The sequence below is a fragment of the Stigmatopora argus genome, chromosome 10 (assembly GCF_051989625.1).
Source record: "Stigmatopora argus isolate UIUO_Sarg chromosome 10, RoL_Sarg_1.0, whole genome shotgun sequence".
Classification (NCBI taxonomy): Eukaryota; Metazoa; Chordata; class Actinopteri; order Syngnathiformes; family Syngnathidae; genus Stigmatopora; species Stigmatopora argus.
Genome location: NC_135396.1, coordinates 338,254 through 365,568, shown reverse-complemented (window position 1 = coordinate 365,568; position 27,315 = coordinate 338,254). Strand labels below are relative to the sequence as shown.

The window sequence follows — 27,315 nt, the reverse complement described above, 5'->3', positions numbered from 1 at the left end:
TGTAATGAAAAATAGTCCAATCGCAATGCCACACGGTGATGAAGTGCTGACTTGAGTGGGTTCGATTCCAGCGGTGCGGTTGTGAGTGCGAGTGCTCGTACGTCTCCGTGACTGATTGGCGACCAGTCCCTTTTGGCCCGAGGTCAGCTGGGGACAGGCTCCGTCACCCCGCGACCCCGACCGGGATAGGCCGTGTTAAAAATGAAAGAGTAAAATCAGAGCTCTGCGTGGATGGTGAAGGGGGCGGAGTTTCCCGCGGTCCGGCCCCCGAGAGGTCGTGGGAAAAAAAACAATCTCTCCAACAATGTCCAGTTTTCCGTCAACGTTTATTTATAAAAACATCCAAAAGGGGAGCCAATACAAAAACACAACAAAGCGTGCGATTATAAAGGAAAATACATATTGTACACAACATATATAGGATACTTTTTGGGGGGGTGGGGGCGGTGTTATTGCATTTTGGAGTGGTTATTATTATTTGTATTACTTCACAAAAAAACACAGAAACAACAAAGGGGGGGAAACAGGTTGTTAAATAAAGCGTAAGAAGTTGGTCCACTCATTCATTCATCTTCCGATAAAAGATAAAGTCCTAATAGTCCAACTTGGATCATTTTGGGACAATTTTCATCTTTGTTTGTGGCTCCTTAATACTGCTTCGTACAGTCCTATCAAATAGGAGGGCTGGCAGATAATAAATGACGTTCATCTGGTAATATTGACTACAATTTCATAACTTTTAGACTCTGCGAGGTCGTTTTTCCCCCTCTGCGTGGCCCGCCGTTTCTATACAGATGAATACATTTATAATAGATGATTAAAAGGGCCAATTAAGAGGATAAATAATTCACTAGCACTCATGGCCAAACCGTGCTCTAAAACGTGGACGTCTTCGTCGATGAAACGCAAAACTTTTTGAATGCTCGTACACGTGTACTCCAAAGTGTTGCATTACCAAAGCGCCCTTGTGGTTCATCCTAGCTCGCTAGCTTGCTATCTCGCTAGCACACTAGCGCTGGCCCAAGCTAGTTGGCTAGCTTTGGGCACGTCAGTAGGGGTAGCGCTTCTGCTTCTTGCCGGCGAAGCACGACAAGCAGGTGCAGAGCAACATGGCGCCGGCCGCCCCGGCGCCCGTGCAGTAGTAGGCCCAGCCGATCTGGCAGGTACCTGAAAAATAAAAAAGACGCCGCCATTTTGGATGATAGTATCAGTCAATTCCATCTTGAATAAAATATGATTTCACAATAGCACTCCCCAGCCCCTGAGTAAAGACAACGGCATTTGTCCATTGTTGTTGCTGTTTTTTAAAAATGTTAACAATGTATTTGTAATTTATTTGGTGTTTACAGGTGAGGTGGGCGTGGTCTCACCCAGTTGAAACTGGTCCGAGGCGTTGCCGCACGTCTGCTGCACTTCCTCGCTGTCCCAGCCCAGCGGGTAAAGCGCGCAGCCCGAGCCGATCAGCAGACCTGCAAAAGCGGGAAAGGCCGCACGGTTAATTGGAGGCGACCAATCCCGACGGATCGCACCTTTAACGCCGTTCCGCGGAGCGTCCTCCTCCGACCCAAATCAACAGTACTTGGCCCAAATCCAACAGCAAGTGACCCAAACTCATCGGGAAGCGGCCAGTGAACAGCAAGTGACCCAGTAAAGCTCTCAAATCAAAAGGAAGTGATCCCAAATCACCCCCAAAGCAGTCAATCTCTCACAGAATGATGAAGGAATGGACGTCTCGTGCTGTCAATGGCGGCCATGGAGAGAAACGCCACCCACTTTCCAGGTAAACGCATTTTTTAACGCGTCCTTGTTCACATATTTTCGGCAGCGAGACGCTCGTCATTTGTCGTCCCGACGAACAATGTCGTTTTTGTCCCAACTCTCCAAATCGAAGCCCATGTTGATTCTTGGACGCAAGAATAAAAAACCCTCCCTGACTCCAGCACACACACACGTACACACATGTACACACACACACAAAACCCCTTGTAGCGAGCAAGAACGAAATTTCACCCGGTTTCAGAATGTGCCGCCATCTTGTTAAATATTCATTGTGATCAGGCTGCTCGTGGGCTCGTTGCGGCGGCCAATTTGAATCAAAAATCCTTCTGATAATGTTACGTAACGGGAGAACGTGTGTGTGTGTGTGTGTGCGTGTGTGTGTGTGCGTGTGTGTGTGCGTGTGTGTGTGTGTGTGTGTGTGCGCGCGCGCGTGTGTGTGGGTGGGTTGCCAGAGGATTTCCAGCCAATTCTCCGGCGGCTTTCGTTTTTTCTGACGCTGGCTTCAAAGTAGAAATTTGGAAAGGAGACGCGCTTTGTTATATAGTCACGGAGTTTGGGGGAGGGGGGGTCTTCTCTGATCTTGAGCCTTTTTAAAATTGTATACTTTGGGTACAAAGTAAAGATTTGCAAAAAAGAAAACAACACATTTTGAACTAGTGTTGCACTGATACCCATAAAAGTAGAGATATAGATAGAAATAATTGGTGATTTACTTTCCAAAAGGCTGGTCGACCCACCCAAGATGGCCACCAGCTCGCAAAACCTCCGTAAAAGATGACGTTGGCGTCTAATTTAGTGATGCCCAATCGCCATTCCCCTGTTCATTGAAATGCGGCGAGCAAACGAGCATTTGTTCTTCTTTTGTTTTTGCATTAAACCAATGTTTTTAGAGCTCGACATGGTTTTGGCTTTTTCCCCCTTTAATCTGGCAAATGGGGGGGGGGGGGGGATTTTCCACGCTAGCCTGGATTAAAAAGTGTGGACGGCCGCCAAGGAGTTCAAATTCCGGTCCATAGAAATGAAAAAAAAATTCCGCTCCATAGAAATGAAATAGCGCGTTGATAGAAAGCGGAACAAAAGGCGGCGTGAATTTCAATGCGCCCAAAAGCCCGCTTGCCCGCCCGCTCGCCCGCCCTTATTTGCTTTCAATCTTCCCACGTATCGGAGCATGACGGCCTTTTCATCCCCGCCCGACTCCACATCATCGGTCGGGAGATATCATATGATAGCACGCCACCATCATTTGCTCCTTTTGCTCCTCTTTCACACGTTACGTGACGCGTTACACTATGCCTCCTTTTTCTTTTCTCGGGCTTGTTTCGACCAAGCAACAACCAAAAATGGCTGTTCTGTATCAGCAGAAAAATAATGTTATAACATTTCTGATATATAAATATACTAAACTATTCCCTATTCTTTGGCTAGGAGTTGTTTGCTTCCACTTTGTTAACGTATGGTCTGTATCAACGCAAAACTACTATACTAGAAAATGTTCCTTTTGAAAAGGGGAAAACAGTAAATATTTTCTATTCATGGATCATCTTCCTATGAATTATAGCATGAAACATGGAGGAAATTTTCTCATTTTTTTTTAATTTGAGCTTTTTTGACAGCTGAAACGCGGTCGAGATTTAGCCCGCCCTCCCGCTCACGTCGGTCTCGTTTAGAATCGAGTCCCGTCACGTTTCTTTCCGTCTTTTTCCAGCGTGGCGGCGGGAGGGGGAGGGGAAAGCTCTGGCGGAAGGCGCCAAGCGTGGGACGGGGTGACCTTCAGTTTAGCGGGAAGGGAAGGGAAAGGAAAGGGGGGGGAGCATTCCCAGGCGACCAATCCATTGATGGAATGTTCAATAGATTGACTCTTGGCTGGGCGAAGGCGGGGCAAACGGCCATTTCCTCCAATGAGAGTTGCCCTTCATAAATTGGGTACTCCCACCTCCCCAAAAATACACATGCTACGCTAATTTAGCACTTTAAATTGTCCCTCGTCGTGAGTACGATTGGTCCTTTGAGTCTTTGTGCCCTGCCATTGGGTTAGGCGCAATGTTTGAACCTTCCCTTATTTATTTTTGCCACAGAGTGCCAAAAATCTCACGCGGGTGGCAAAGCCACGTCGTGACGTGTCGCTCGCTGCTATGCTTTCTTTGCTTGGACAAAATGCAAACTATCTATACATCTTTCAGTGCCATGCTTTTTCATGTTTTTTTCCCCGCAGTTTGTTTTTGACTTATATTCCATTTTTTTCCCCCATGCCAGGCCCTTCCGGCCAAAACAGAGCGGACGTCCGGCGCCCTCAACGTAAGTCAACTCAATGCTAAAATGTCATTTTTGGGGGTTCGGCTTCTTCCAGCCAAGATGGATTTTCCACACTTGGAAACGGTGCTGCGTCGGCGGGGGGCGGGGCTTATAGACGGTTTGGAGGGGGGGGGGGGTATCCAGAGGAAAGGGGGCGGGATGAATGGGGTGGGGCGCATACCAGCAGGGAATTTGGTGGGAGGCGTGAAGGGTACCCACTGGCGTTCACTTGAACGGTGTGATTTTATACGGGCAAAAAAATTAAGCGTGGCTGTGGCTAGTTTATGTAAATATAAAAAGGCAGTAAATTTCGAGGAGGCTCAACTTTGCCTTTTCAGACTCAATCGTCTCAATTTCATTGGCCACCACTTCAAAAGGATGGATTGGACGCCAAACAGGAAATGACATCGACCAAAAACAATTACATGGGTAAAAGTAGAAAAAAAATAGGAGCAAATTAGGACTATTCTCCCAAACGTTGACTTGAATCTGTCCGCATTCTGACAATAAATCCAAATTCTGACTTCATTCTGAGAAGAGTTCCCAAACTTCGGGACTCCGGCTTGTCATAAAAAAAAATAGTGCGAAAAGCCGGCGAGGATTGTCGCTCGGCGCTAACGAGAGGGAGGATTGGCGTGGCGCTTATTACGGCGGCTGGCGGGCCTCTTTGATGCCGCTTCACGGGGGAAAAAGAAATAAATAAATAGATGGATAAAAAGCAAAGCTCCCGTCACTTGTCGTAAGCGCGCGAACCCCCCAAAAAAGAAGCTTTTGGTCTAAATAGAGACGGCGTGCTTTGCTCCCAGATAACAAAATTCCCTCAATTAGAAACAAATAAATACTCAGAAATACATCTTCCTGTGCGGCAAATCTCAATGTCATTTTCTGTATTTTTGTTTTGATATTAAGAATTTGTCCTGAGCTGTTTCTTGCAATTTAACTTTCTGTGTTTAAAATTTTGGCAAAATGTAGTTCATGTGTTACGATAAACAACTTTGTAACTTTGTCGATGGCGGCCAGTCAGTAGAAATAGTGGTGAGTGTGTGTGTGTGTGTGTGTGTGTGTGTGTCCGTGCGTGTGTGTGTTCAGCGATCCAGATATGCAGCAGAAATTCCCAGCATTCCTCAGCGCACGCACACCGTGGCGAGGGTTGCAGGCGTCATATGGTAATCGTATGCTCATGTGGGATAGGCTCCAGCACCCCCCGCGACTCAGAATTCCATTCAAAATGAATGAATGAAAGAATTGAATGCGGCCACGCTTTGCCCCTCAATGCCACGACAAGAAAGATTGGTGGTGAAAGCGCGAGCCAGATGGAGCGGCGTCCAAGCGCCGCCGCCAAAGGGCCCTTGGCGCCGAGGGCCGGCGCCAAGGGTCCTTTGGCACGCCATGTCCTTTGCTTCCCTTGTCCTGTTTCGGGCCCGGCCAGCTGGAAGCGCTCGCCACTGACTAGGAAATGATCCAAAATGTACCTAGCTAGCACAAATACGAATACGTATGCCCGACAAAGCAAATCCTCCAGGAAGTCACCTAAAACGGATTCGGCGGTGGCCCCAAAATGCCCAGAAACGAAGAGGAAGTGACCCAAAATCTACGGGAAGATTTTTCCAAAGAGTCATTTTGTTATTCATTTTTGGAGTGGATCGTGACAGGATGGTATAGGTGCCTCCATTTTTGTTTTCTGCCATCGGAAACTTTGCTAGCGTCGCACCAAAAAAAGACGGTTGAAAGGACACGAACCACAGGGGGTGGGGGGGTTTAATCGGATGTGTTTCCCCAGAAAGATGAGGCGAGACCCCGATGCTGATCTCAATCCCTACCAACTAATCCAAGTCAGGAATCTTCCTTTTTTTTTTAAAATCCGTCCCCGGAGGTTGGATTAGTCAGACAGAAGACATTTCTTAGCAAAAGCGTTCGAGTCGGGATGCTCCACAAAAAATCCACGCATCACTTCAGATTTTTCCCCTTCATGCCTCAATTTATGTTCACCCTATCTAATAAAATGAGGACATTGAAAAATTCAACCCCAAATTCCTACATTCAAAAGAACAGTACAAATAAATAGGAAAGAACATCAGCGCTAGCCCCTCCCCGTTCCAATGGACGGACGTCCGTGGCCATCAACGGCAGCCACTGAGCGGAGCTACCAAAGTTTGGAATGCGTATTTATCCTAGCCAGAGGAAACGAGACCCGGCCACTCCTTTTCTCTAGCCTCGAATCTGCCCACGAGCTGTCACTTTTCTGAGCGGCGGCAGCGGCGGCGGCCCACCGCGGAATTCCGCCGAGCGTCGCCCAGTTAATGAGAGGGGAGGTACTTAAAGCGGGCCGCAAAAGCCCGAGTTCCACAGCGGCCCTCGGGAGCCCGGTCCCGCTCGACCCACGTCAACAAACAGCGCACCCGTGTCCGTGTGCGCCGCGGCCAAAAAAAGACACTTTGGCTTTCTCGCCGCAGACGGCGGGCCGTCTCCCTAACGCTCCCGCCCGGACCGGCGTTCGGGAGAAAAACAACATTTGGAACGGGCCGTGAAACTACGGTAGCGCTTTTCTGGACTCACCTCCGACAAACTGGAGGCCCCCGGCCACGCGACCGATGGTCCGCGAGATGAGCTCGGAGACGCAGCAGCCCATGAGGGCGGTGAGCGCCACCAGGAGGAGGAGGCCGCAGCCCACGCCGGTGACCACCGTGCAGATGCGCCACTCCAGGCTGGGGATGCCGTGGAAGGAGGCGTAGCGGCCGCACTGCTCCAGCATGACGGTGGCCCGCCGCTCCTCGTCGCGCACCGGGTACGAGCATCGGCGGAAGGTCCCGAAGGACACCGGCTTGTCCATCTGGGAGCCCAGCAGCCAGTAGGGCATGAAGAAGCCCACGCAGGAGGCCGCCGCGCACGCCAGGGACAGCAGCGCCCACGCCGCGCCCACGCACGTCAGACTGGACGCCATGCCCGCCGAAGGGAGGTGCGTCGGCCGAAGTCGAGGGAGACTGATCGGACGGACGTCTTCACCTCCTCGCCGACGGATGGGCCCTGTCGGCGACAAGCGCGAGATTCCTTCAGTTGGCCCTCGCCTTTCGGAAGTTGGCGCAACGTATATTTCCGGAAAAGGCATCAAAAAAACATTGGGTTCTTTGGCGGAAAAAAAGAAGCTCCTTAGGCCACTCGCTCCTCGTGGATGGGTCTACTAGGTTAATTCACGGGTCGTGGATGGGTCTACTAATTTAGCTCACAGGTCATGGGTGGGTTTACAGTGGTACCTCGTGATACAACATGCTCGTGTTACGACGAAAATTTCGATTGAATAATTCGCTCGGGATACAATTAAAATTTGGAGATGCGACCAAGCCAGGTGGCCATGACATGAGAGGCTGTTTATCATTGTAGCGCACTGTCTTTTTTCCCCGCATCTCTTTCGTGTATAACCACTATATCTACGAGGACTGAACGATTTATTCAGACGAGTTTCGACCAGGAAACGCACAACGCGCATGCGCGGGCAAAAATAGGGCTTTCTGGGTAATGAAGTATACTCGTGCACACAACACCCATAGGCAATGGCAACCTTTCTCAGAATAAAACTTCATTACCAACAATCAATACGTGGGAAGCTCAGCTATTGCATTTCCTGTTATTCTTTCTAAGGAAAGGAGCTCCCGCGATTGCTCATTTAAGTCTATTTCTGGTTGGCAAGTGGTCGTGTGTTATCCTATTGTGAGGACATTGGTGGGCATTATTTTCGGAATATTTTGAAGGAAATACAACAACAAAAAGAAGAAACGTTCGCTCGAGTGAAGAAAAGCCCGACATACGATCTCAGTCTCGGAACGGATTACGATCGTATGTCGAGGTACCACTGTACTTGGTTAGTTAGCAGGTCATGGGTGGGTCTACAACAATACAAGAGACGTCCAATACATTTTGAGTGGGATCATTCACAGTAAATATGGATCGGTCAGTCAAAACAACATCACACTCATAAATTATTGGTCGCCCTCTCCACTTGCTTAATTTATGAACAATAACAGTCATAAGTCTATTCTGTGAGCACTTCTGCGCTTCGATTTGTTTTTAGAAATAATGACGCTTCGGATAATAAAGCGCTAATCCATTGGTAATAATAAAAACCATCGCCGTCGTGCTCCCGTCACTGGAAGAAAGCGTCAAAAACTTCATTAGTCCGTCGTAAATCCATCAATAAATCAAATCAAATCCCGTTTAGCAGCACATAAAGTGGTTGTTTGTCACCCACGCCAGAGACCACCCCAGCTAGCCCCCCGCGTGGAGGAATTGATTCATCGCTGACTTATCGCAGTGCTCACACCGTCGGAATGTTAATAAAGAATATCAAATGAAGAGCACGAAAGACGGTAAAACGGGCTTACATGTCGGGAGAGCACCGGAATAAAGTGCGCCTCGAGTCGGCGTCTGTCGACTCCACGAACAGCCGCTGAAAACTTTTCCAAAATCGCCCCCCCCCCACTCCGGAAAAAAAAGAAGGGGGAAAAAAAGACAATCCTTCGGTGAGACGCCGAGATTTTCAGTTAGTCTTCATCGGTACGACCGACGACGATGTGATCGATGACTAAGTCAGAAAGGCGATCGGGGCGAAGGAACTCGCCCACGGAAAAGATAGCGCAAGAGTGACGGGCTAAAAAATCGCACTCGTAGAGCAGGCGAGCTTCGTCTCGTCGCCTCTAGGGAGGTGAAATGACCATCAATCACGACTATCCCCACCCAGGGGCCGGGCCGACGCCGACGCCAGAGCCGGACGTGAACGCCCCGCGAGGCATTCAGGAACACCTCGGAACATTTACACATTCTGTCAAATTACGTGTTTTGCTCTTTTCTCCTTTGACATTCTCCTTCGATGTGAGCCCGCCCGTTGATTTTGTGTCATTTTCTGTGATTCATCACGATTTATGCATACGCTCTTGCCATTTTTTTCAATTCACAAGCAGTCCTACCAGTTTAAATGAATTGGACGTCTCGGCTGTATTTTCACGCTTGATATTTTTATTCATCATACTTAAAGGCAACACGGTGTGAATGATCTCCATTAATATTACCACGTTTCAATGTGTTCTAATGATTATTCACTGTTATTTTTGCTTAGGATATTTTTTTTGCTATGGAAAATTAATAAGAGATTACCTCCCAGTTACATCACGGCATTATGTAATATAAACACGCACCGATATTCATGTAAATCCAAACTAATTGTTCAATCCATGGCAACGTATTATTAATACTTCAATATTCTTTAAATATACATACGTAAAAACTGTGGATTACCCCTCTGTTACATTACCGTGTTATACAATAATATGATTAGAACTACCAGCAAATTTGATGTGACTGACTGACTGAGTGAGTGATTGACTGATTTACTCAGCATGTGGCAAATTGCTCATTACAAAATGGTAATCCATTGGATAACTCTCGATTGTTAATCTATTACGAATTGTTTATTCTTGGTTTCAATGATGTAAGTAATCATTTGACAAAGTTGCGTTGTGGTAAATGTAAAAAAAACGTGTTCGAGAATCTCCGTCAACTGCACCTAGTTCAAATGAATGTAAATGACCGCATTGTACCATGTTTATTTGTTATTCGTTTGTTTTCAATGTGCAAAAGTCAATGATTGAGAAGCAGAACTGTTTTACTTTCCTCACAGTTTGACCGGAAGTCAAACCCGGACGGACCACAACAAACGCAGTTGACGTGGAAAAGGAAGACGCTAACAATGGCAGATGCTAAAGTAGAAATGGCGACCGATAGCTCTTCTTGTTCTTCTTCCTTTTCTTCCCCTCTGACACAAAGCGCGAACGGGACATCTCAGCCTAACAACCCGCTGTCGAGGAAGCTGAATAAAATTCTGGAGACGCGCCTTGACAATGACAAGGTAATATTCCGAGTTTGGCTAGCTTGCTAAGCGAGCTAGCTGTGGCTAATTCGTCAAATCTTAGTCTTCGTTATAATATTTCATTAATGCCCAACTGTCAGTATAGAACAAGCATATCATGACAAGAATGCACAATGTTTTATGTTTTTTGTATAAGTACAAATATTCATGTTTATATTCTGTTTGTGTAATCTACAAAATTTGGCAATTCAAGATCAATCTAACACACCTGTTTATTTATAAAATACGTACATCAAATGGCTGGCACTAATTTTCTCGCTTTTCGGGGTCTTTTTTTATTGCCATTTAGTTTTTGTTTCCCTACCATTTTTTCTGGGTTTTGCATTTGTTGCGTTTTATTTATTTATGCGTTTAATTTTCTGGAGTAGTCTGCTGTTTTTTTCTGTTTTGTTCGCCCCTCCCTGTCAAAACGAATTGGACGTCTAGCACGGTTAATGGGTGCCAACGAGTTATAAGCCAGTATCCTAGGGGAAAAGGTAGCTAGCAACATGTAGATACCTTTTATTAAACAGGGATATTGTTTTCAAACAACATTACAATTCTAACCCGTGACCACAGTTGTCGTTGATGCGTCGATGCTAAATAAACTCCGCAGGAGATGCTGGAGGCCCTGACGGCCCTGTCGGAGTTCTTCTCCGAGAATAGCCTGCGGACGCGGAGGAACCTGCGCGGCGACATCGAGCGGCGGAGCCTGGCCATCAACGAGGACTTTGCGTGCATATTTAAGGACGTCATCGACGTAATGGACGCACGCTCACGCTGACATTCCCGTGCTGCGTTTGTGCCTTCCGATTCACCCCGGCGTTTTCTCCACCGCAGGAACTGGAGAACGTCAATGAGGACGTCCAGGCCATGAGCGCGTGCTGCGCAGAGATGACCGGCAGGTTGAAGGTGCGGGCGCTCTTTTTGACAATTTGAGCCAATTTCTATCCTTTTATGGATCATTTCTCATCCTGGATTTCAGGCCGCCAAAGAGCAAACTCAAGATTTGATTGTGAAAACCAACAAGCTTCAAGGAGAAAAGTGAGTACCCACCAATGATCAATTACTAGAAAATTGCATTTTTATGGGGAGTTTTGCGGGCAATTGTTGGGTCACTGCCATTTTTCATTCGCCCCTTTCGAATGGATTGTACGTCCAATGGCATACACAGCCAGTGTTTAAATGAATCACATGTCTATTGTGGGCAAAGAGTTAAATAAGATATATTAAAAAAACATACAAATAAGTAAATCAACATTTGCTGCCCCTTTTTTAAATTTCGAAGCTATAAATTTAAAAAAAAAAAAAAAAGGAATATTACTTTTTCCGTTCAGCTTTTAGTTACAAAAAATATATATAAAATACTACATGATTTAAAAATAAAACAAAAAAATACATTTACCCTTTCTACGTGATAATGATTGGATTTTCATATTCCAGGCTTCCAAATTCCATATTCTGATTCATTAAAAATGGCGATAGCGCTTGCGGGTATATCTCGTTGCCGCTGGCCTCATTTGCACGCGCGGCTGTGACCTCCGTGCTTAGTGACCTTGAAGGCGACGCGCCCGTGTTTCTTGCCAGCGGCGGCGACGCCAGCTGCGATGCAGCGCTCCCCCGCCGCCGGTCGCCTGCCCAACTCAAACCGACGACCTTGTCCCCAACGATTTATAAAAAACATTTTTTTTGTGGCTGCAAAAAAGGGGGGGTTGAGGGTTGGCAGCGAATTCAGCTTTAAAAAAAAAAAATCAATCATTTTCTAGGTTTCTTCATTATTTTTTCTTGGGTCACTTTTGATTGTTTTTTCCCCCCGTGTATTTATGTATTCGTCCAAAATGGCTGCCGGCCCGGCCCCCCTGGCATCCAATGGGTTGCGTTCGATGTGTACGGAAAAGTAGACGTTATTAAAAAGCATTGGGGTAATACAAAAGTAGGTCAAAATGAAAGGTAACAAAAAAATCAAAAGAATCTGGAAGAAAGAAAGGCACAAGTAAACTATAAACAATGACATTCACTTTTAATGATGCATTTGACGTACTTATTCCCCCGAATTGGCGACCCGAGCCAAGTATGGATCATTTCTGTACGGCAAGAAGTTGCAAGCCCTACTTTGAATTCCCGCCCCATTCCTCATGCTAGCAAGACATTTTGGGCCCTCTTGTCTAAAGCGGCGAGCCAGCGACCTCGCCATGGGGCGCCAATTCCCACAGGCACACGCCAAAACCTTCCTCGCCCTACCACGTCACTCCGTTTCCACTTCCTCGAAACGTACGTAGGAATGAGCCATTTTTTTGGTCTTTAAATACATAGTAGAAGTGGAAGAAGTATTTCCTTTCTGGGATTCGGTCCTATTTGAAAAGTCATGAAGTTTGACCCTCACATGCCCTTTAAATCCTTTATTCCCTCTCGGGCCTAGTTATTGGAAATCTCCAAACAAAAGGCCAGCTCAGAAACGCTCGCCCGAGTCCAAATGCCGTTGTCCGGACACGAGTTCCCGGTGTGAGACGGGCTTGTTGCCGTGGCGACTATCGCCCCATCGCAGCCCGACAGGGTCCAATAATCCTGGACCCCTCCCTCTATTTAATCCCCCCCTTTGTGGCGACCTCTCCTATTTTCGGAAGCCTTGAACCTGGCCTTAGCGCCACCTGCTGGGCGGGCGGGATTAGATGGGCTAGCGCAGGGGTCGGGAACCTTTTTGACACAGAGACTCATAAACAATTCCTATTTTCAAATTTTATTTCTTTGAGAGCCATACTCAGAATTTAATTTCATTTGTAAAAATGTGAAAATGAGATGTGACTTTTTTAGGGTCATTTTACCACTTTGAAAGTACTAAATGAATTATTTTGACAGCACTGTTGCGCAGTTGCTAACCAATGAAAATATGCATGCAGAAAAGTCTAATAAAAATATTATTTTAAAAAAGATGATTAAAGTTAGAGGTAGTGTCAGCGCCATAGTGCCGACGTGACGCTCCTATTGGTGCATTCGGGACTCGGCTCTGTCACCAGCGGTTTAAAAACATATTTTACCTCACAGGTTAGCGAAGAGCCACATGCACCCATCAGAAGAGCCACATATGGCTCCCGAGCCATAGGTTCCCTACCCCTGGGCTAGCGGCTAGCCATTTCCAGCCGCTTTGCTGACGCTAATTTCCGTTTCAGCCACCGTTTGGAAGTTCGGGCCCAAGTCGCTCAGGCCTTCCTGGCCAAGTTTCAGTTGACCAAGGACGAGACGAGCACGCTGCGGGGGGCCGGAGACGGGGCCGTGACGGAGGTACGTGCGCTCGTTTTCACGTCTCGCCGCCGTCCACTCCGCGTTTGACCTCTTCGCTCTCGTCGTTATTTGTATCACTTTGATTTTTTTTCTTCCACACAGAACTTTTTCAAAGCACTTCATCGAGTGAAGCAAATTCACGAAGACGTCAAAGTACTGCTGCGGACCAAGCAACAAACTGCCGGGTAGTAGACGACACCCTTGAATTGTTTGGCTGCCGTTGAAAAGGCCCTTTTATGCCCTGTACCAACATGGCCGCCCCGGGACGTTCCTAATCAAGTCGGTGCTTTGACAATTCATTTGAAGTGGAAGGGACGGCGGCGGGAACCTTCCCTTCCATTCCAAATGAATTGTGCACCTGCTAGGGATATACTAGCATTTAGGGCAGAAGCATGAAAATAGCTTTCATGGCCTCAGGGCGGCCATCTTGCTCAGGTCTTTCACATTCAAAAGACGTCTTGACTTGTTCCTTAAAAATCAATGGCACTGCTAATTATTCAGTGGCCGACACTGACGCCATCCTTTCGGTCGCTGCCGCCGTCCCGCTTCGAATAAATCGGACGGCCGGCGATAAGTCCGTTGACATTCGCAGCAGGATGGTTGGACGCCGTCGGCGACGGCGGGATGGCGGTTCACACGTATTGTTCACGCAGGCTGGAGATCATGGAGCAGATGGCCGTGTTGCAGGAGGCGGCTTACGAGCAACTCTACCGCTGGGCTCAGAGTAAGTAATCCTCCCGCTTCAAATGGATGGACTAGTCCACAAGCGATAAATTCCTTTCAATACACGGCGGCTGCACGAGTGGACGTCTGGTGTCGCCAATGGCAAATGGTGACGGTGCTAATGATTCAAAATCCCAAATCCTCAGACGAGTGCCGAGGTCTTACCCAGGAGACGTGTGACGTCACCCCCACGTTGACCCAAGCCATGGAAGCCCTCCAAGAGCGCCCCATCCTTTACAAGTAAGGAAAGCCTTCGTTCTCTTGCCATTCTCCAAAATGAGCGCCAGAGGGAAGTGTCGCGCCAGACTCGAAACGCAACACTGCTCGCGTCGTTCATTTATGACTTTTTGGATGGAATTCATTCACCTTCGGTTTTAATGCGTGCCGCTGAAACATGTCCACTCAAAAGTGGAGAAAACATGGGCTATCATCTTTCATTTTTGTCTTTCTTTACGTTTTTAAACGGCACAGCGGATTTGACATTAACGATAACGCTAAGAAATCAAAGTGAATGAAGTAAAGCCCTAGTGCCCTTAAACTTAATGGAAAAGGCACAAAATGTCCTCCCGTGGCCATCTCGTGCCTCGGAAGTCTACTCGCTGTGATTCATAGCCGGAGCAACATTTCTCACGCTTGCGTGTGTGTGTGTTTTGTTTAACGGGCAACATTCCCGCTCGCTTAGTGGAAGCAGACCTGCCCCGCTTTTCCCTCCAGGTCAGGCTAGGCCTCTCCCCGATAGCGCTATCTGCTGTTTAGTCTAACAAAAGTCTGGTGGAAACGGCACCCGTTACTTTCACCAGCGACCTCCCGTGTAGGAAAACACAGCCGCTTCCCACACGTAAATGTACGACATTTTAAGTCAACAATAAAGAATAGGAGGGGCACGTGATAACGTCCAAATATTACCAACAACCCAAAAACCAGTGGTGGGAAAATGACATTGCCGATGGAACTACGTTATAGCGTTAAGATAAAATATGCAATCCTACGATATAGTGATAAGATGAAATAATTCCTTTGAAAAATGTCTTTTTTTAGGACTTCCATAATAATTCAAATTGCAATTAATGATTGATCATGTTCCGGACAATAACAAATTCAAAAGGAGTCATTGGCACACGTTTATTTAAAGTTGAATGCCATTGTAATGAATAAATGAACCCAATATAAGTCCAATCTATTTGAACAGGGAGAAGATGGCAGCCGTCATTTGTTCATTTGTCTCCCTTTTGCGAGCAGGTACACCCTGGACGAATTCGGGACGTCGCGCCGGAACGCGGTGGTGCGCGGGTTCATCGACGCCCTGACGCGCGGGGGCCCGGGCGGGACCCCGAGGCCCATCGAGATGCACTCGCATGACCCCATGAGGTAATTGTATTGATAGATAAAAATGAGGGGATGGACGTCGGTCGGTACATACGAGACGTCAAAACAAAGAAAAAATGATTTTGTTGTTGTAATGTAATGAATGCATGAATCATAATTTCCTTTTCCCCAAACGAGCAGCTGTCTGTCTTGTGTTTTTCACTTCTCGTCTTGTGTTTTTCACTTGTCCAAGGTTGGTCGGCAAATGACTCAGGGAGGGAGCGTTTATCCGACGGGACGCCGGCGGCCCGCCGGGAGATTTTCTCCGAATGAGCGAGCGGTGGCCTTTAGTTAGTCGGTGGGAGACATCGGCCCTTCTGAGAACATTGTCTTGTTTCCCGCCGCCGCCTTCAAAACACGCACGCTAAGCGATCGCGCTCCTGCCGTGTTGTCGTCTTTGCCATCGTTACGTAACGGGCAATACGCCGCACTGGCCTTTTAGGGGGGAAATGAAACATGATTGTCGCTAGTTGTCTTCCTCCCGATGGCTTCCAAACGGCTCCCGCCGGTTTGGCCGTTAACTCTTTCAACGCCGTCGCATCCAATTGTGCTTCTTCTGCCGTGAATCGAAGGGCGAATGAACCGATGTCAGCCCTCCCGCTTGAAATGGATTGGACGGAGTTCACGATTAGACGTCATCTGGGATGAATTTGTACGTCAAGATACATAGTCTCTCGTATTACAGCGGGGCCTCTACTTTCAAACGTCGCATGGGAAAATCGTCTCTGGATACGAAATTCAAGTTAGGAAATGCGAAAACACACTGGCAGCATTTCCGGGTCACATTTTGAAAGTGGCATGTCAAATGCGACTATTCCTAAGTGACATTGACTTTGTATCTTTCAATGTCATTTTCTGTACATATTTGTTTTTACGGAGGGCTTACCCGTGCTTTGTTTTGTAGGTACGTGGGAGACATGTTGGCCTGGCTCCACCAAGCCACCGCCTCCGAGAAGGAGCACCTGGAGGCGCTCCTCAAGCAAGTCTCGGTCCCAGGTAGGCTCAATGCTCTAAACCAGGGGCCGGGAACCTTTTTGAAAGAGAGAGCCATAAACAATTCCTATTTTCAAATGTTATTCCTTGAGAGCCATACTCACAATTTTTAAAAGTCAAAATACATGAAAATGTGCCATTTTTTTAGTCATTTTACCACCTCTAAAGTACAAAAAGTCTTTGAATTCTTTTGACAACATTGTTACGCTGTTGCTAATCAATGAATATCAATGAGTATCAATGAGAGAATAGATGCAGAAGACTCTAATGAAAAAAAAAGTCAATGCCACAGTGCCGATGTGACGTTCCTATTGGTGCGTTCGGGACTCGGCTCTCTTACCACCGCTTTCCATATTTTAGCTCAGAGCCATATGCAACCATCAAAAGAGCCACATGTGGCTCCCGAGCCATAGGTTCCCTACCCCTGCTCTAAACGTAAAGCGGGATTACATTTTTTTAAAATTTTTAAATAGCCTTTTTTCCACCTCCAGGTGTGGAGGATGACACACGAGAAGTGCTGGGACACATAACGGAAGGCGTGTGCCGCCCTCTAAAAGTGAGCCAAGCGAGCGAGCCGCCGACGTCGACCTCCGACGGCGGGCGCCAACGTCACTCTCCACCTTCCAGGTCCGCATCGAGCAGGTGATCGTGGCCGAACCGGGCGCCGTGCTGCTTTACAAGCTGTCCAACCTGCTCCAGTTCTACCACTGCACCATAAGGTTGGTCTCGCCGTTGTTTTTTTCCTTTTTGTTTTGGAATGATTTTTATGGCGAGCCTGGCGCAGTTCCATCATGGGAACCGGCGTGGCCTCGCTGCTGATGACCATGGAGGAGATGCACGTGCTGAGCAAGAAGATGTTCTTCAACAGCCTCAGCCTGCACGCCAGCAGACTCATGGGCAAGGTAGAGACAAAGGACGGACTTGAACAACTTGACAAGTCCATGCAAGTGAGGCCTTTTTTTTGTCAACTCAGGTGGAGCTGCCTCCCCCCGACCTGGGTCCCACCACCTCCCTGAGCCAGACCCTGTCGCTCCTCAGGGAGATCCTGGCCTCTCACGACTCGTCGGTGGCGGCGGACGCCCGGCGGGCCGACTTCGCCCAGGTCAGGTCGGCCCGCCGGGCATCACACGGTCAGGCTCGCCCCGCCCCCTGTCTGCCGCCTGACGTCAAGCTTTTCTCAGGTGCTGTCTTGCGTCCTGGACCCCCTCCTCCAGCTGTGCACGGTGTCGGCCAGCAACCTGGGCACGGCCGACATGGCCGCCTACATGGTCAACTCGCTGTACGTCATGAAGACCACGCTGGCGCTGTTTGAGTTCACCGACAAGAGGCTGGAGATGCTGGAGTTCCAGGTGGGAGTTTGTTGCCCTCCACAAAAATGACCGCAAAAAAAAAAATCCGGATCATCGTGAAAAATGGCGTCGCTTTTTGTCCGTTTCCGCAGATCGAGGCTCACCTGGACACCCTGATCAACGAGCAGGCGTCGTACGTGCTGACCAGGGCCGGCCTGGGCTACATCTACAACTGCGTCCAGCAGCACGGCGCCGAGCAGGTTTCCCCACGCCGTCACGCCGCCGCCCTTTCATTTGTTTTCTGTGCCGCTCATCGCCAGGGAGCCGGAGCCTATCCGGGCTCGGTACACGGCCAGTTGCCTAGGGATACCGAATGAGCGGCCAGCCAATATATAGACCGGATTTTCCCCAATATATAAGTTGCACTTTTTTCACAGTTTGACTGGGCCTGAGACTTAGGTTTTGTTATTTATTTTTAAGGCTATGGTTATCAAAAAACTTTATCAATTGAGCCTGTCGTTCTCCATTTCACTATGTTAACATGAACTACTGGAAAATTGCCTTCCCCAACATGCGACTTGTACTCCAGTGCCATTTTGATCCGTCTTCATTGTGTATTGTTTCTACTCGGAGACCATTTATAGTCCGCAAAATCTAAAAAAAGGGGGCGACACGAAGAAATTGGGCGTTGCCAACGTGAGCCAGTGTTGTTGTGGACGCCGCGGTCGCCCCGGCGACCGTAGGCTCAGCCCAGATCAGTGTTGTATACTTTGCTTTCCCTCCTCCGGGCGTGGAAGGCTCCGCCAGACGTGGGCGCGGGTCACGGCGGGAGGGAGCGCCGCCGTCACGCTCTCCCCGGGTGGCCCGACCCCAAAACGGCGTGCCGCGCCCTCTATTCTCGGCCAAAGCTTTGACCAGCTGCGACGCGTTTCCGCTCTGTCATTTTCTGTCTGCGGAGACGGGTCAAACGTTACTTCTAAATTTCCATCAAAACCACTAAAATAGGCGCACATTTTTTTTTTTTTAAAGTGGCCCTTTGGAGAATTCACCCTGGCACTCTCGATGCCAGCCGTCGATATGTAGTATTAAAAGAAAACAATAGCACAAACCAAAATATGATTTGATATTTTTTTAAATAAATGACTCGTAAGAATGACACGTTGCTGCCGTCTTCAGGGTCCTCTGTCCCTCCTGCCCGGCATGGACGACTCTTCCGTCAAGACGGCTATGGTGAGTGCATTTCACATCAGATACACAATTCAAGCCTTTTCATGGCCAAAGCTATAAACACGATATGATATCAAAATGCCTCAGAGTCTTTAGAAAGTCACTCACTCACTCACCCGTGATCCAAAGACCACAACAGAACCCCGAAACAAACTGGAAGTACATCAAAATCAACAGGAAGTGATTCGGAAATACCCAAAGTCATCAGGAAGTGATGCGTAAATGCCCCAAAGTCAACAGGAAGTGAGATAAAATGCCCCCAACTCAACAGGAAACGGCGAGCGATGAACCCGAGGTGCTCTGGAAACGCTCCAAAATGAAAAGGATATGCTCCAAACCATTGGTACCCGTTCATTGGCTCATCGACGAGTCATTCTCGGCATCTGGCGTCGCCGACGGCGAGCAAAGGAAACGCTAAGCGAGATCCAGGGGTGAGGCTGCTCGCTAAATTTTTCTCACCTGTGCCCCGACAGGCCCAGTTCGACCGCTACCTGTCGTCACCCGACAGCCTGTCCATGCCTCAACTCAACTTCCTGCTGAGCGCCGCCATCAAGTAAGGGCCCCTCCCCTCCACGCCGCCCGCCATCGAGCGAGCGGCCCCCGCCCCCACCCCGTGCGCTTTTAGCCGCGTCCGTGAGTCACGTTTACCGGGAAGCGCAGACGGCCGCGGGAGCACTTTGTACCTCGGGTTAATGTTCTCTATTAATGGACACCCGGGGGTTTAATGGCCAGGACGCCATGAATTAGCTTCTGGTCCATTTCTCACCGGCGGCGGCGGCGGCGACGTTTCCCCGAAATGTTCTCCGCGGCCAAGGGTCGCGGCCCGGCCGGCGGATGCGCAAATAACGCATGTGGGCTTTTAGCCGGAGGGGTGTCGGACGGGTGGAAAGGACGACTTTCCGAGGAAATATTATATTATTCATTGGAATCAACCGGGGACAAGTTGATCTTCCCCCGCAGATTTCGTCCACGTTAACGTGATGGTTTCGATTTGAGCTAGCTAGCAACTGGGGTCGCGCTGTAGGGTGACCGACGGGTGGACCACATGGGACGATATTTAGCCCATGTCATAAGTAAGCTCACTGTTATGTTTGCCGTTTCTTGCTAAAGTTGGTCGGTAAACGGACAAATGTCAAAATCGACCATCGGAGTAGCTATTTCGTTCTTCGTTTGCTTGGTTATTGTTCTCCTAAAGCTTAAGCCACGCATTAGTTGGCCCATACATTAATTTTTGTCAAGATAGTCCGGCACCAGCCCATATAATAGCGTAATGCTAACGTCATGCTCACCGGTTTGGCCAATGTAGCCATATTTAGTAATTTTAGTAAGTTAATATGCTCACTGCTATAGTCACCGCTCGTTCCAAATGTTTTTTCAACGTGGTTGACCGACTGACACATGAACCGGCCAATATTTGAACTTGTTTTCTAGATCGGCCAGGATAACCATTGGGCGCTTTTTGCCATTTGTATGGATGTTTTTCAAAAACGATGATAGGACGTTTGGCTAAAGTGTCTGCACTGCACTCGCAGCGGCCTTGACCTTGGCCTTGACCTTGACCCTAACCGCTTTCCCCACCCCACCCCGGCCCGGCTGTGAATTTGCCAATGTTTCTCCTCCGACAGGGAAGAGATCTTCTCCCAGTCCACGGAGCTGGTGTGCCGGGCCTACGGCGAGGTCCGCACGGCGCTGAGCGGCCCCGGCGGCGGCTACCGGGACCCCGAGCGCCTTCTCCCCAGGTCCCCCGGCCAAGTCCGGACCCTGCTGTCGTGACCGCCTCCTTCCACGGGATGGGATGTGAACGAAGAACCTACGTTTATCCTCCAGGAAGTAAGACCTTTTCCTCTATGGTTCATTTCCCCAAACTTCCCATATTGGGAGGAGCTGGCAGTGAATGATCGATCACTCATGTATAGAGATAAAGGAGGGAAAATGAAGGTATTTTTATATAGAAAAGGATGATGATGGCCAATAAAGTAAAAAAAAACAGCTTAGAAGGACTTTCCCTTATTTTTCTCTTTTTAAGAAGGAATTGTGAAGAGTCAGAAAAGAAAAAAAAACTTGGGTTGAATTCAATTCAGAAAAAAAAATACAAATAGCAAAAAAATATAGGGAAATCATGACATAAATGAGGGAAAAATGGGGAACCCTACTTTTGTCAAATGATCGTTTTCAATCTAAAATGGTCCTCCTGGTTATTTCTTGAATGAATTAGATTGAAAATGAATAAGTTGAATGACTCCTACATTTCTATGTACCGAGGCATCAAGTCAGATCTTGGCAAACGTGCTCTTAAGGCGAGCGACATTGCTTTGGCTCCTCCCACCAAAACCTAGCTCCGGCCCCGCCTCCCACGGCTAATTGTTGTTGTTTGGCGAGCCGCGACTTGCCACCTTTTGGACAAACGCTCGTATCGTGACGGAGTTTGGACCTCGGTGGGGAACGAGAACGTGACGGCTAACGAGCGCGTGAGTCATCCCGCGTGCCGTCCATGGCGACACGCCCCCTCCCCTTCCCCCCGCCCCTGTTGCCGCCCCTGAAAACAAATAAAAGAAGCAGGTTCATCAACAATTATTACGCTCAGAAAATGACTCATAATGTGCACTCAAATACAACCTAACATTCACTTTTTGAGGGCCCGCTAGCTTCACGCTAACATACAATGGGAGACCCCATTATATAAAGTATATCAACGACTAGTTTTGGGACACGATCAGCCTCTTAAAGCTTGAATTTACATTTGACCTATGTACAAAAGCCTCGAAGAGAACATATCGCTGCGTAAAAATAGTCATTCAAAATGTGCCTGAGTTGGTATTCTGGTGTGTGTCGTTCATTACACGGTAGCGTGTGTTTTTGTCATTGTGAAGCTGCTTGTTTGAATAGAGCTTGTTTACATGTGTGTCGTTGGGAGTCACAATTGCGTGTTGTTCTGTTTTTGTAGCTGTATGTGTGTGTGTTTGTACTACATGTGAATGAGGGGGTTAGGTACCGACCGGTGTAATTGCGCGTGTGTCAGGAGTGTGTTATTGCAAGTGTGTGTATTTGTTGTGTGTCAGTTACTGAGTAACCAAGCGCTCTTATCGCCTTTGCCCCGCTAGCCCTTCACCTCATTGAACACGTGAAGAGCACGCCTGCACGCTAGCGCGCGTACGTGCGCGCTAGCTAGCAAGCGGGGGTCAAGAACAGCCTTCTGGCAATAATTACCGTTTTAATCCGAGACTTACCGGCAACCGCTCCCTTTCTTTTGTCTCCATCGGCAGACGCTGCGCAACCTTTTCGTGGCTAGGAAAAAAAAAACACAACAGCGGGAATGTGAAGTATTTCACCCTCGATCGGCGTGCGCTCGCTTTTGCGCTTTTTGCAAAAAATCAATTAGTGAATGAGTCAAATGGACGAGGATCGGTACAAACGGGGCCGTGAGTCCGAGTTCGTTCGTGGGATGGAACAGCTGTCCCAACAAGCCGAGGCCCGCCGGGGTGCCGGCACGAGTTTCTGGGATGGGCCCCGTCCGTCTTTTCCAGGTCAACAGCCGACGGAGCCCGCTTTGGCCTCGTCGCCGCCGTTCACGCGGTTGAACGTTGTCGATGAATTAATGCCATTCATGATTTTTTGTTTTATTTTGAAGTGTCATTTCATGAATACATGTGAAAAAAAGACAATCACACATTTTTCTCTAATCTCCGTCAGAAAGAGATAAAAGTCCAGAAAGATTGACCGGCGACCACTCCACCGTTTGTCTCCGACACGACTCAATTGTGGCGCGTCCAAAAATGCCGGTCACCGTGGAAACGCCAGCACAACTTTCCATTGGTGGGCGACCGCCAAACGTGAGTCAGCGAAACCGAGCTGTCGCCGTTTTCGCTTCGTTTCGTTCTGTTGTTCTCCAATCGCCCTTGGAGTTGACCGATTGGACGCCAAAGATTCGTCTCTCTTTCATTTCTCTTTACTGATATCTCCCAAATATAATTTATTTAAAAAAGATATTTTCTGCATTTGTTCTTTAATCTTTTTCTGTTTTGACTCAATGTTCTATTTTTTAAATGAACTTCCTGTACCAACTTCTAATGTTTTCATTTTCATTTTTTAGTTGTATTTTCCAATTTAATTTTAGCTATGGCTATACATTTCTTATCATTATTTTCACGTACATATCTACTCTATTTCTGATGTTGTATATTTTGGAAATCATTTAGGTTAATTTTTAAAATTCGGATTTGAAATGAATTTTGTAATTTAGTAGTTATTATTTTGATCCTAATGGTAGTATTTTTCAATGACATTTTCTCTACTTATTTTACGATGATGTCATATGCTTCTGTCTTCCCACAATGCATTTTGGTGTTATGGTATAAAACGCAAAATGAGGGGGAATAAATGAATGAAGGATGATTGTTATTTCCTAAATGAAACTCTTGCTGGAATGGAAGTGCCTCCTCCACCCGACGAGCTTTGAGAGTCCCTTGGCAGACAACCGACGACGCCCCCCCCCCCCCTGGAACGTCCCTCCCTTGGGAAACTGCGCCGTCCTGCCCGGACACGTCCGGCGCATTTGGCTCGGGCCTGTTTTCCCGCACGGGACCGCTACGGCGCCGACCATAATAAGTGTAACACCTGAGACGCGTTTAAGCCTTGGCTGTCGTCGACGGACAAATCACTTTCGTGTGGGAGGATGGCACCCTTCCAAGCAAAAACTAAGGGGAAAAATTCCCAAACTACTAATTTTTGGGGGGAAAAGCTGCTGCCAAATCTCTAGTAAAGTGAAAACTACAAAAAAAAAAGAAAAACATGCAAAATTTGATTGTTTTAAAAGTTCTGTGTTTTAGGTTTTATTGATTTCGGAGTACAGTGAACGTGACATCATTAGTGTATCATGGCCGCACTCGTGAATGAGCACAGCAAGCTTACGGTACGAAATATAATGCATAATATATCCTATAAAACAACTATTAACTCATTTATATCGATGTCTAACGAGGAGTTTACCTTTTTAGGAAAAAGTCGTGTGTGTTTACGTCGACGAAAATATGCTGTGATCGTCTAGTCGACACTTGTTGAAGCAGCGCAAGGTAAGCGAGGCAACTTTAATCCTCAATGCTAGTATGCTAGTTCGCTAAACTACGTCTTGTTCGATAAAAGCATATAAACCAATCGGCGCCCTAAATGCGTCAAATATTATTGCGGTTTATTCTATCCCATTTGTGTAAATATGCTAATTAGCGCTTAGCACGAGGCTAGCCGTAGTCGTCAATGGTTACGATTGATGTGTAGTAGTACTATTGACTTTAGCTACATTGTCAATGCTAAATGTGCCGCTAGTTAAGGTCACAAGGTCATGGAATGGGAATTCTTATTGTAAAAGATGGAAAATAAGGCGGTCCGTTTTTGTCTAAAGATACACTTGGATATATGATTTTGCATCCTGGCGCCAATGGTCAAATGAAATTTTATTGTGAGCATAAACATATTTTCCCGGTCCGCCCATCCCCTAAAATGGTTTAACAGCTAATAATAGGATTGATTTAGCGGCTAAAGATACGTTTGTTATCCGATGACTGAAAGTAATTAACCCAAAGATTCATCGATTGCTCAAATTGCGGAGAGCTCCGACCCGATAGACGCCACCAATGTGACACAATTATATAAATTCCTGGGAGGAAAGGGGTTAAGGATGCGTGGGGTGAACATTCTAATTGGAGTCACGGGCGTCAGCTGGCCAAACAATCGGCGGCCCGGGGTCTCCCGGAATCGGACGCGGATCCGCCAGCTGCGACAGAAAAGAAAACATCTGGCCCGCTCTCCCCCCGTAGCGTAGCGTAGCATCTCGTCGACGATTGACGGATCAAGGGGTGGCTGGGGGGTGTCAGCCAGGTGGTCGCCGTCTTTGAGAATCGTTCCGTTTACGAGTATTATGGTGTGTTTTCAATTTCCCGTGTTTTTTTTTGGGGGGGGGGGGGTTAGAAATCGAACCCTGTGGAAGACCAACGCTGCCAAAATGACCCTAAAATAAAATACGATGAAAAATAAAAAACATTGTAAATAGAAAAATAAGAAATAAGATTAGAAAATAAATAAATTATTCAATAAAAGTCCAAATAAAAAATAAATATAAAATTTTGGAGAAAAAAAAGGTTATAAAAATATAAACAAATACAAAAATCGTTATCTAAATAAACACATCAGGTAAAAATCAATATGCATACAAAAATACATTTGGAAATATATCAATTCAATTAAATATCACTTTTAAATTAAATAAATAAATATCTGTTGCATTTCGGTGTCAGTTCACAAACGTCAAAAGTAAATCAAGCAAGTGCTTGGAACTGTTATGCGCCCCCCAAAAAATCACTTATTTTCGAGTCCAAAAACCTCCACCAATCTCCCCAAAACTAACAGGAAGTGACCTGCCATGCCCCCAAATCAACAGGAAACGACCCTGAAGTGTCCCAAAGTGTTGAAATTGGACCTGCAAAAAAGAATTAAAAAAAAATCTGTCATTATTGTGAAGAAGTCAGTTGTAAGTTGGCCGACCTCCAAACGGATCCAACAGCGAGCGCCGTCGATGGCAACGACGAGCGAAAAGAGAACAACAACAACCTCTCTGTCGCCACGGAGACGACGAGCCGTTCTCCCCGGAGGCGGGGCCGCGTGTCCCGCCGGACTCCGGCCGCCGCGACGACGACGACGACGATGATGATGATGAGATAATGAGGCAGGCTTAATGTGGCCCAATTACTTGACAGATGTCACGCGCTAACCCGCTTAAGCGTCGCGCCTCGGATTGCGTAACTTTGCTTCTATGGCATAGTGGTTTGCTTGTCTTTTTTCCTTCCCTCCCTGGCTCACTTTGTGTTCAAATGTTACTTGAAAATGGCTCCCCAGTTGCAAAGTGCTTGTCTTACCACAAGCTTTTTTTCCAGAAATGACAGTTTTTTCCTCAGTCAGTCCTATTTTAAAATGATTTGGAATAAGGCAAGCCATTGACAACGGCACACGTCCTGTTTATTCATACTGGGAGAACTGGCAGTGGATTAGCTAAAACCTCCAAGTGCCCCAATTGAAGCGGAAATGCCCCCCAAAATGAATAGGAAGTGACCCTGGAATCCCCCCAAATGTACAGGAAGTAACCAACGAACAAAACGCTACTGGCAAGTGACCCTGGAAAGCCCCAAAATGTACAGGAAGTGACCCGGGAATGCCCCAAAATGCACAGGAAGTGACCCCGGAATGCCCCAAAATGTCCAGAAAGCCTGCCAAAATCAAATACAGAATTGTTATTGTGACAAAAATGGAAATACGTCTCAAATAAATTGACATAAAAATAACCTATTCCTAAAAAAAAGCTCAAATATCAAAAGGACACTGTTCTATACCATCATCTGCCATCCAAAAAAGACAAAAGCTGCCAGTATTTTACACTTGGCTCAGATTTATTTCTTTTTTTTTCAAACGGAGAGACCAGCGTCCCCGTAAGGTAGGCTTAACCAGAGAAGAAGACCGTAATGGCTTGGAGCGAGAAGGCTTTCTCGGAAGGCGGCCGACCGCCTTAACGAGCGGGACGGAGGCGCGTGCCCGCCCACCGGCCGCCGCCAATTAAGACGCCTCCCTAATTGGCCGGCGCCGTTCCCCGGCCCGTCCCCGAATTAGCCCCCTCTTCGTTTCGCTCGATAGAGAGAGCGAGAGAAGGAGCCGGCGCCTTATTCAATTACCTGCCGCACCACAAGAAAGTACACGCCATTTTTGGGGTGAAAACGGGCCAGCCATTGACGTCTACCCGCGATAAAGTCCTTTGAAAGGGCAGCCAGCAGAAGGACCATTGGACGCTAGGAGTTCCAACGTGGCTAAAACAGTGAACATTTGATGTCAGGCTAAATGTTCTTAAACCAAGTGACTTTTTTCTCATCCTCTCCGCTTTAGTGGTGCGTATTTGAACCCCGCACCCCCTTGACTCACGTCAGCCGGTCTAGACGACCAAAAGAAAAAGAGAAAAAAAAGACAGGCCTTTTTAATGAATTCCATTCACGTGTGGGTTTTTTGCGCCCATTTTTATTGGCTGGCGGCGGCGTCTGGAAGGATGACGCCGCTAGCCAATTCTGGCACATAAAAATTAGCACCAGCAAAAAACAAACAAAAAATGATGAATCACATCAGTTCATCCCAAAAATGTGGAACATTCATGACAAATAGATGTTTTTTTAAGCTGTTTGTGACATTGAAAAATAACAAGAACATTTTTAAAAAACCCAATTTGTGACACTGAAGAAATAAAAAAGAGCCAAAATAGATGTATTGCATAATTTCATCCAAACTTTTGTGGCACTTAATTCTAGAAAAAATAGATTTCATCGTTTTAAAAAATCACTCCGTAAAGTAAAGCAATAAAAAAAGAATACGTGTTCATTGACAAAACATGTTGTTTTGTTTTTTTAAATGCATTTTTTTGCCATCTTTCCATCCATCACGCCATGG

General features: G+C 47.2%; 2 protein-coding genes across 4 annotated transcripts; one reads left to right on the top strand and one right to left on the bottom strand.

The window, feature by feature from the left end:
• Positions 1–307: 307 nt before the first annotated feature.
• Positions 308–8,834, bottom strand: LOC144083274 (LHFPL tetraspan subfamily member 6 protein). The gene is made up of 4 exons (XM_077610957.1): positions 8,448–8,834; positions 6,628–7,095; positions 1,371–1,469; positions 308–1,167 (listed from the first exon to the last, which is right to left on the bottom strand). The coding sequence occupies exons 2-4, from the start codon at positions 7,010–7,012 to the stop codon at positions 1,049–1,051; spliced, it is 603 nt and encodes a 200-aa protein (XP_077467083.1). The 5' UTR covers positions 7,013–7,095; positions 8,448–8,834; the 3' UTR covers positions 308–1,048.
• Positions 3,929–23,235, top strand: cog6 (component of oligomeric golgi complex 6). 3 transcript variants are annotated; one of them, XM_077610956.1, is made up of 21 exons: positions 3,929–4,074; positions 9,740–9,967; positions 10,584–10,727; positions 10,808–10,879; positions 10,953–11,011; positions 13,135–13,246; positions 13,349–13,431; positions 13,900–13,970; positions 14,116–14,209; positions 15,209–15,337; positions 16,239–16,330; positions 16,819–16,883; positions 16,955–17,046; positions 17,112–17,229; positions 17,301–17,429; positions 17,509–17,676; positions 17,769–17,876; positions 18,793–18,846; positions 19,317–19,396; positions 20,469–20,673; positions 22,534–23,235. In XM_077610956.1, exons 2-20 carry the CDS (start codon positions 9,809–9,811, stop codon positions 20,614–20,616), a joined length of 1,977 nt encoding a protein of 658 aa, XP_077467082.1. In that variant the 5' UTR covers positions 3,929–4,074; positions 9,740–9,808; the 3' UTR covers positions 20,617–20,673; positions 22,534–23,235. The 3 variants fall into 3 exon arrangements, with proteins under 3 accessions (XP_077467082.1, XP_077467081.1, XP_077467080.1); XM_077610955.1 differs by lacking the exon at positions 3,929–4,074 and adding an exon at positions 9,427–9,485; XM_077610954.1 differs by lacking the exons at positions 3,929–4,074; positions 22,534–23,235 and having other exon boundaries at positions 20,469–20,832.
• The last annotated feature ends 4,080 nt before the right edge of the window (positions 23,236–27,315 follow it).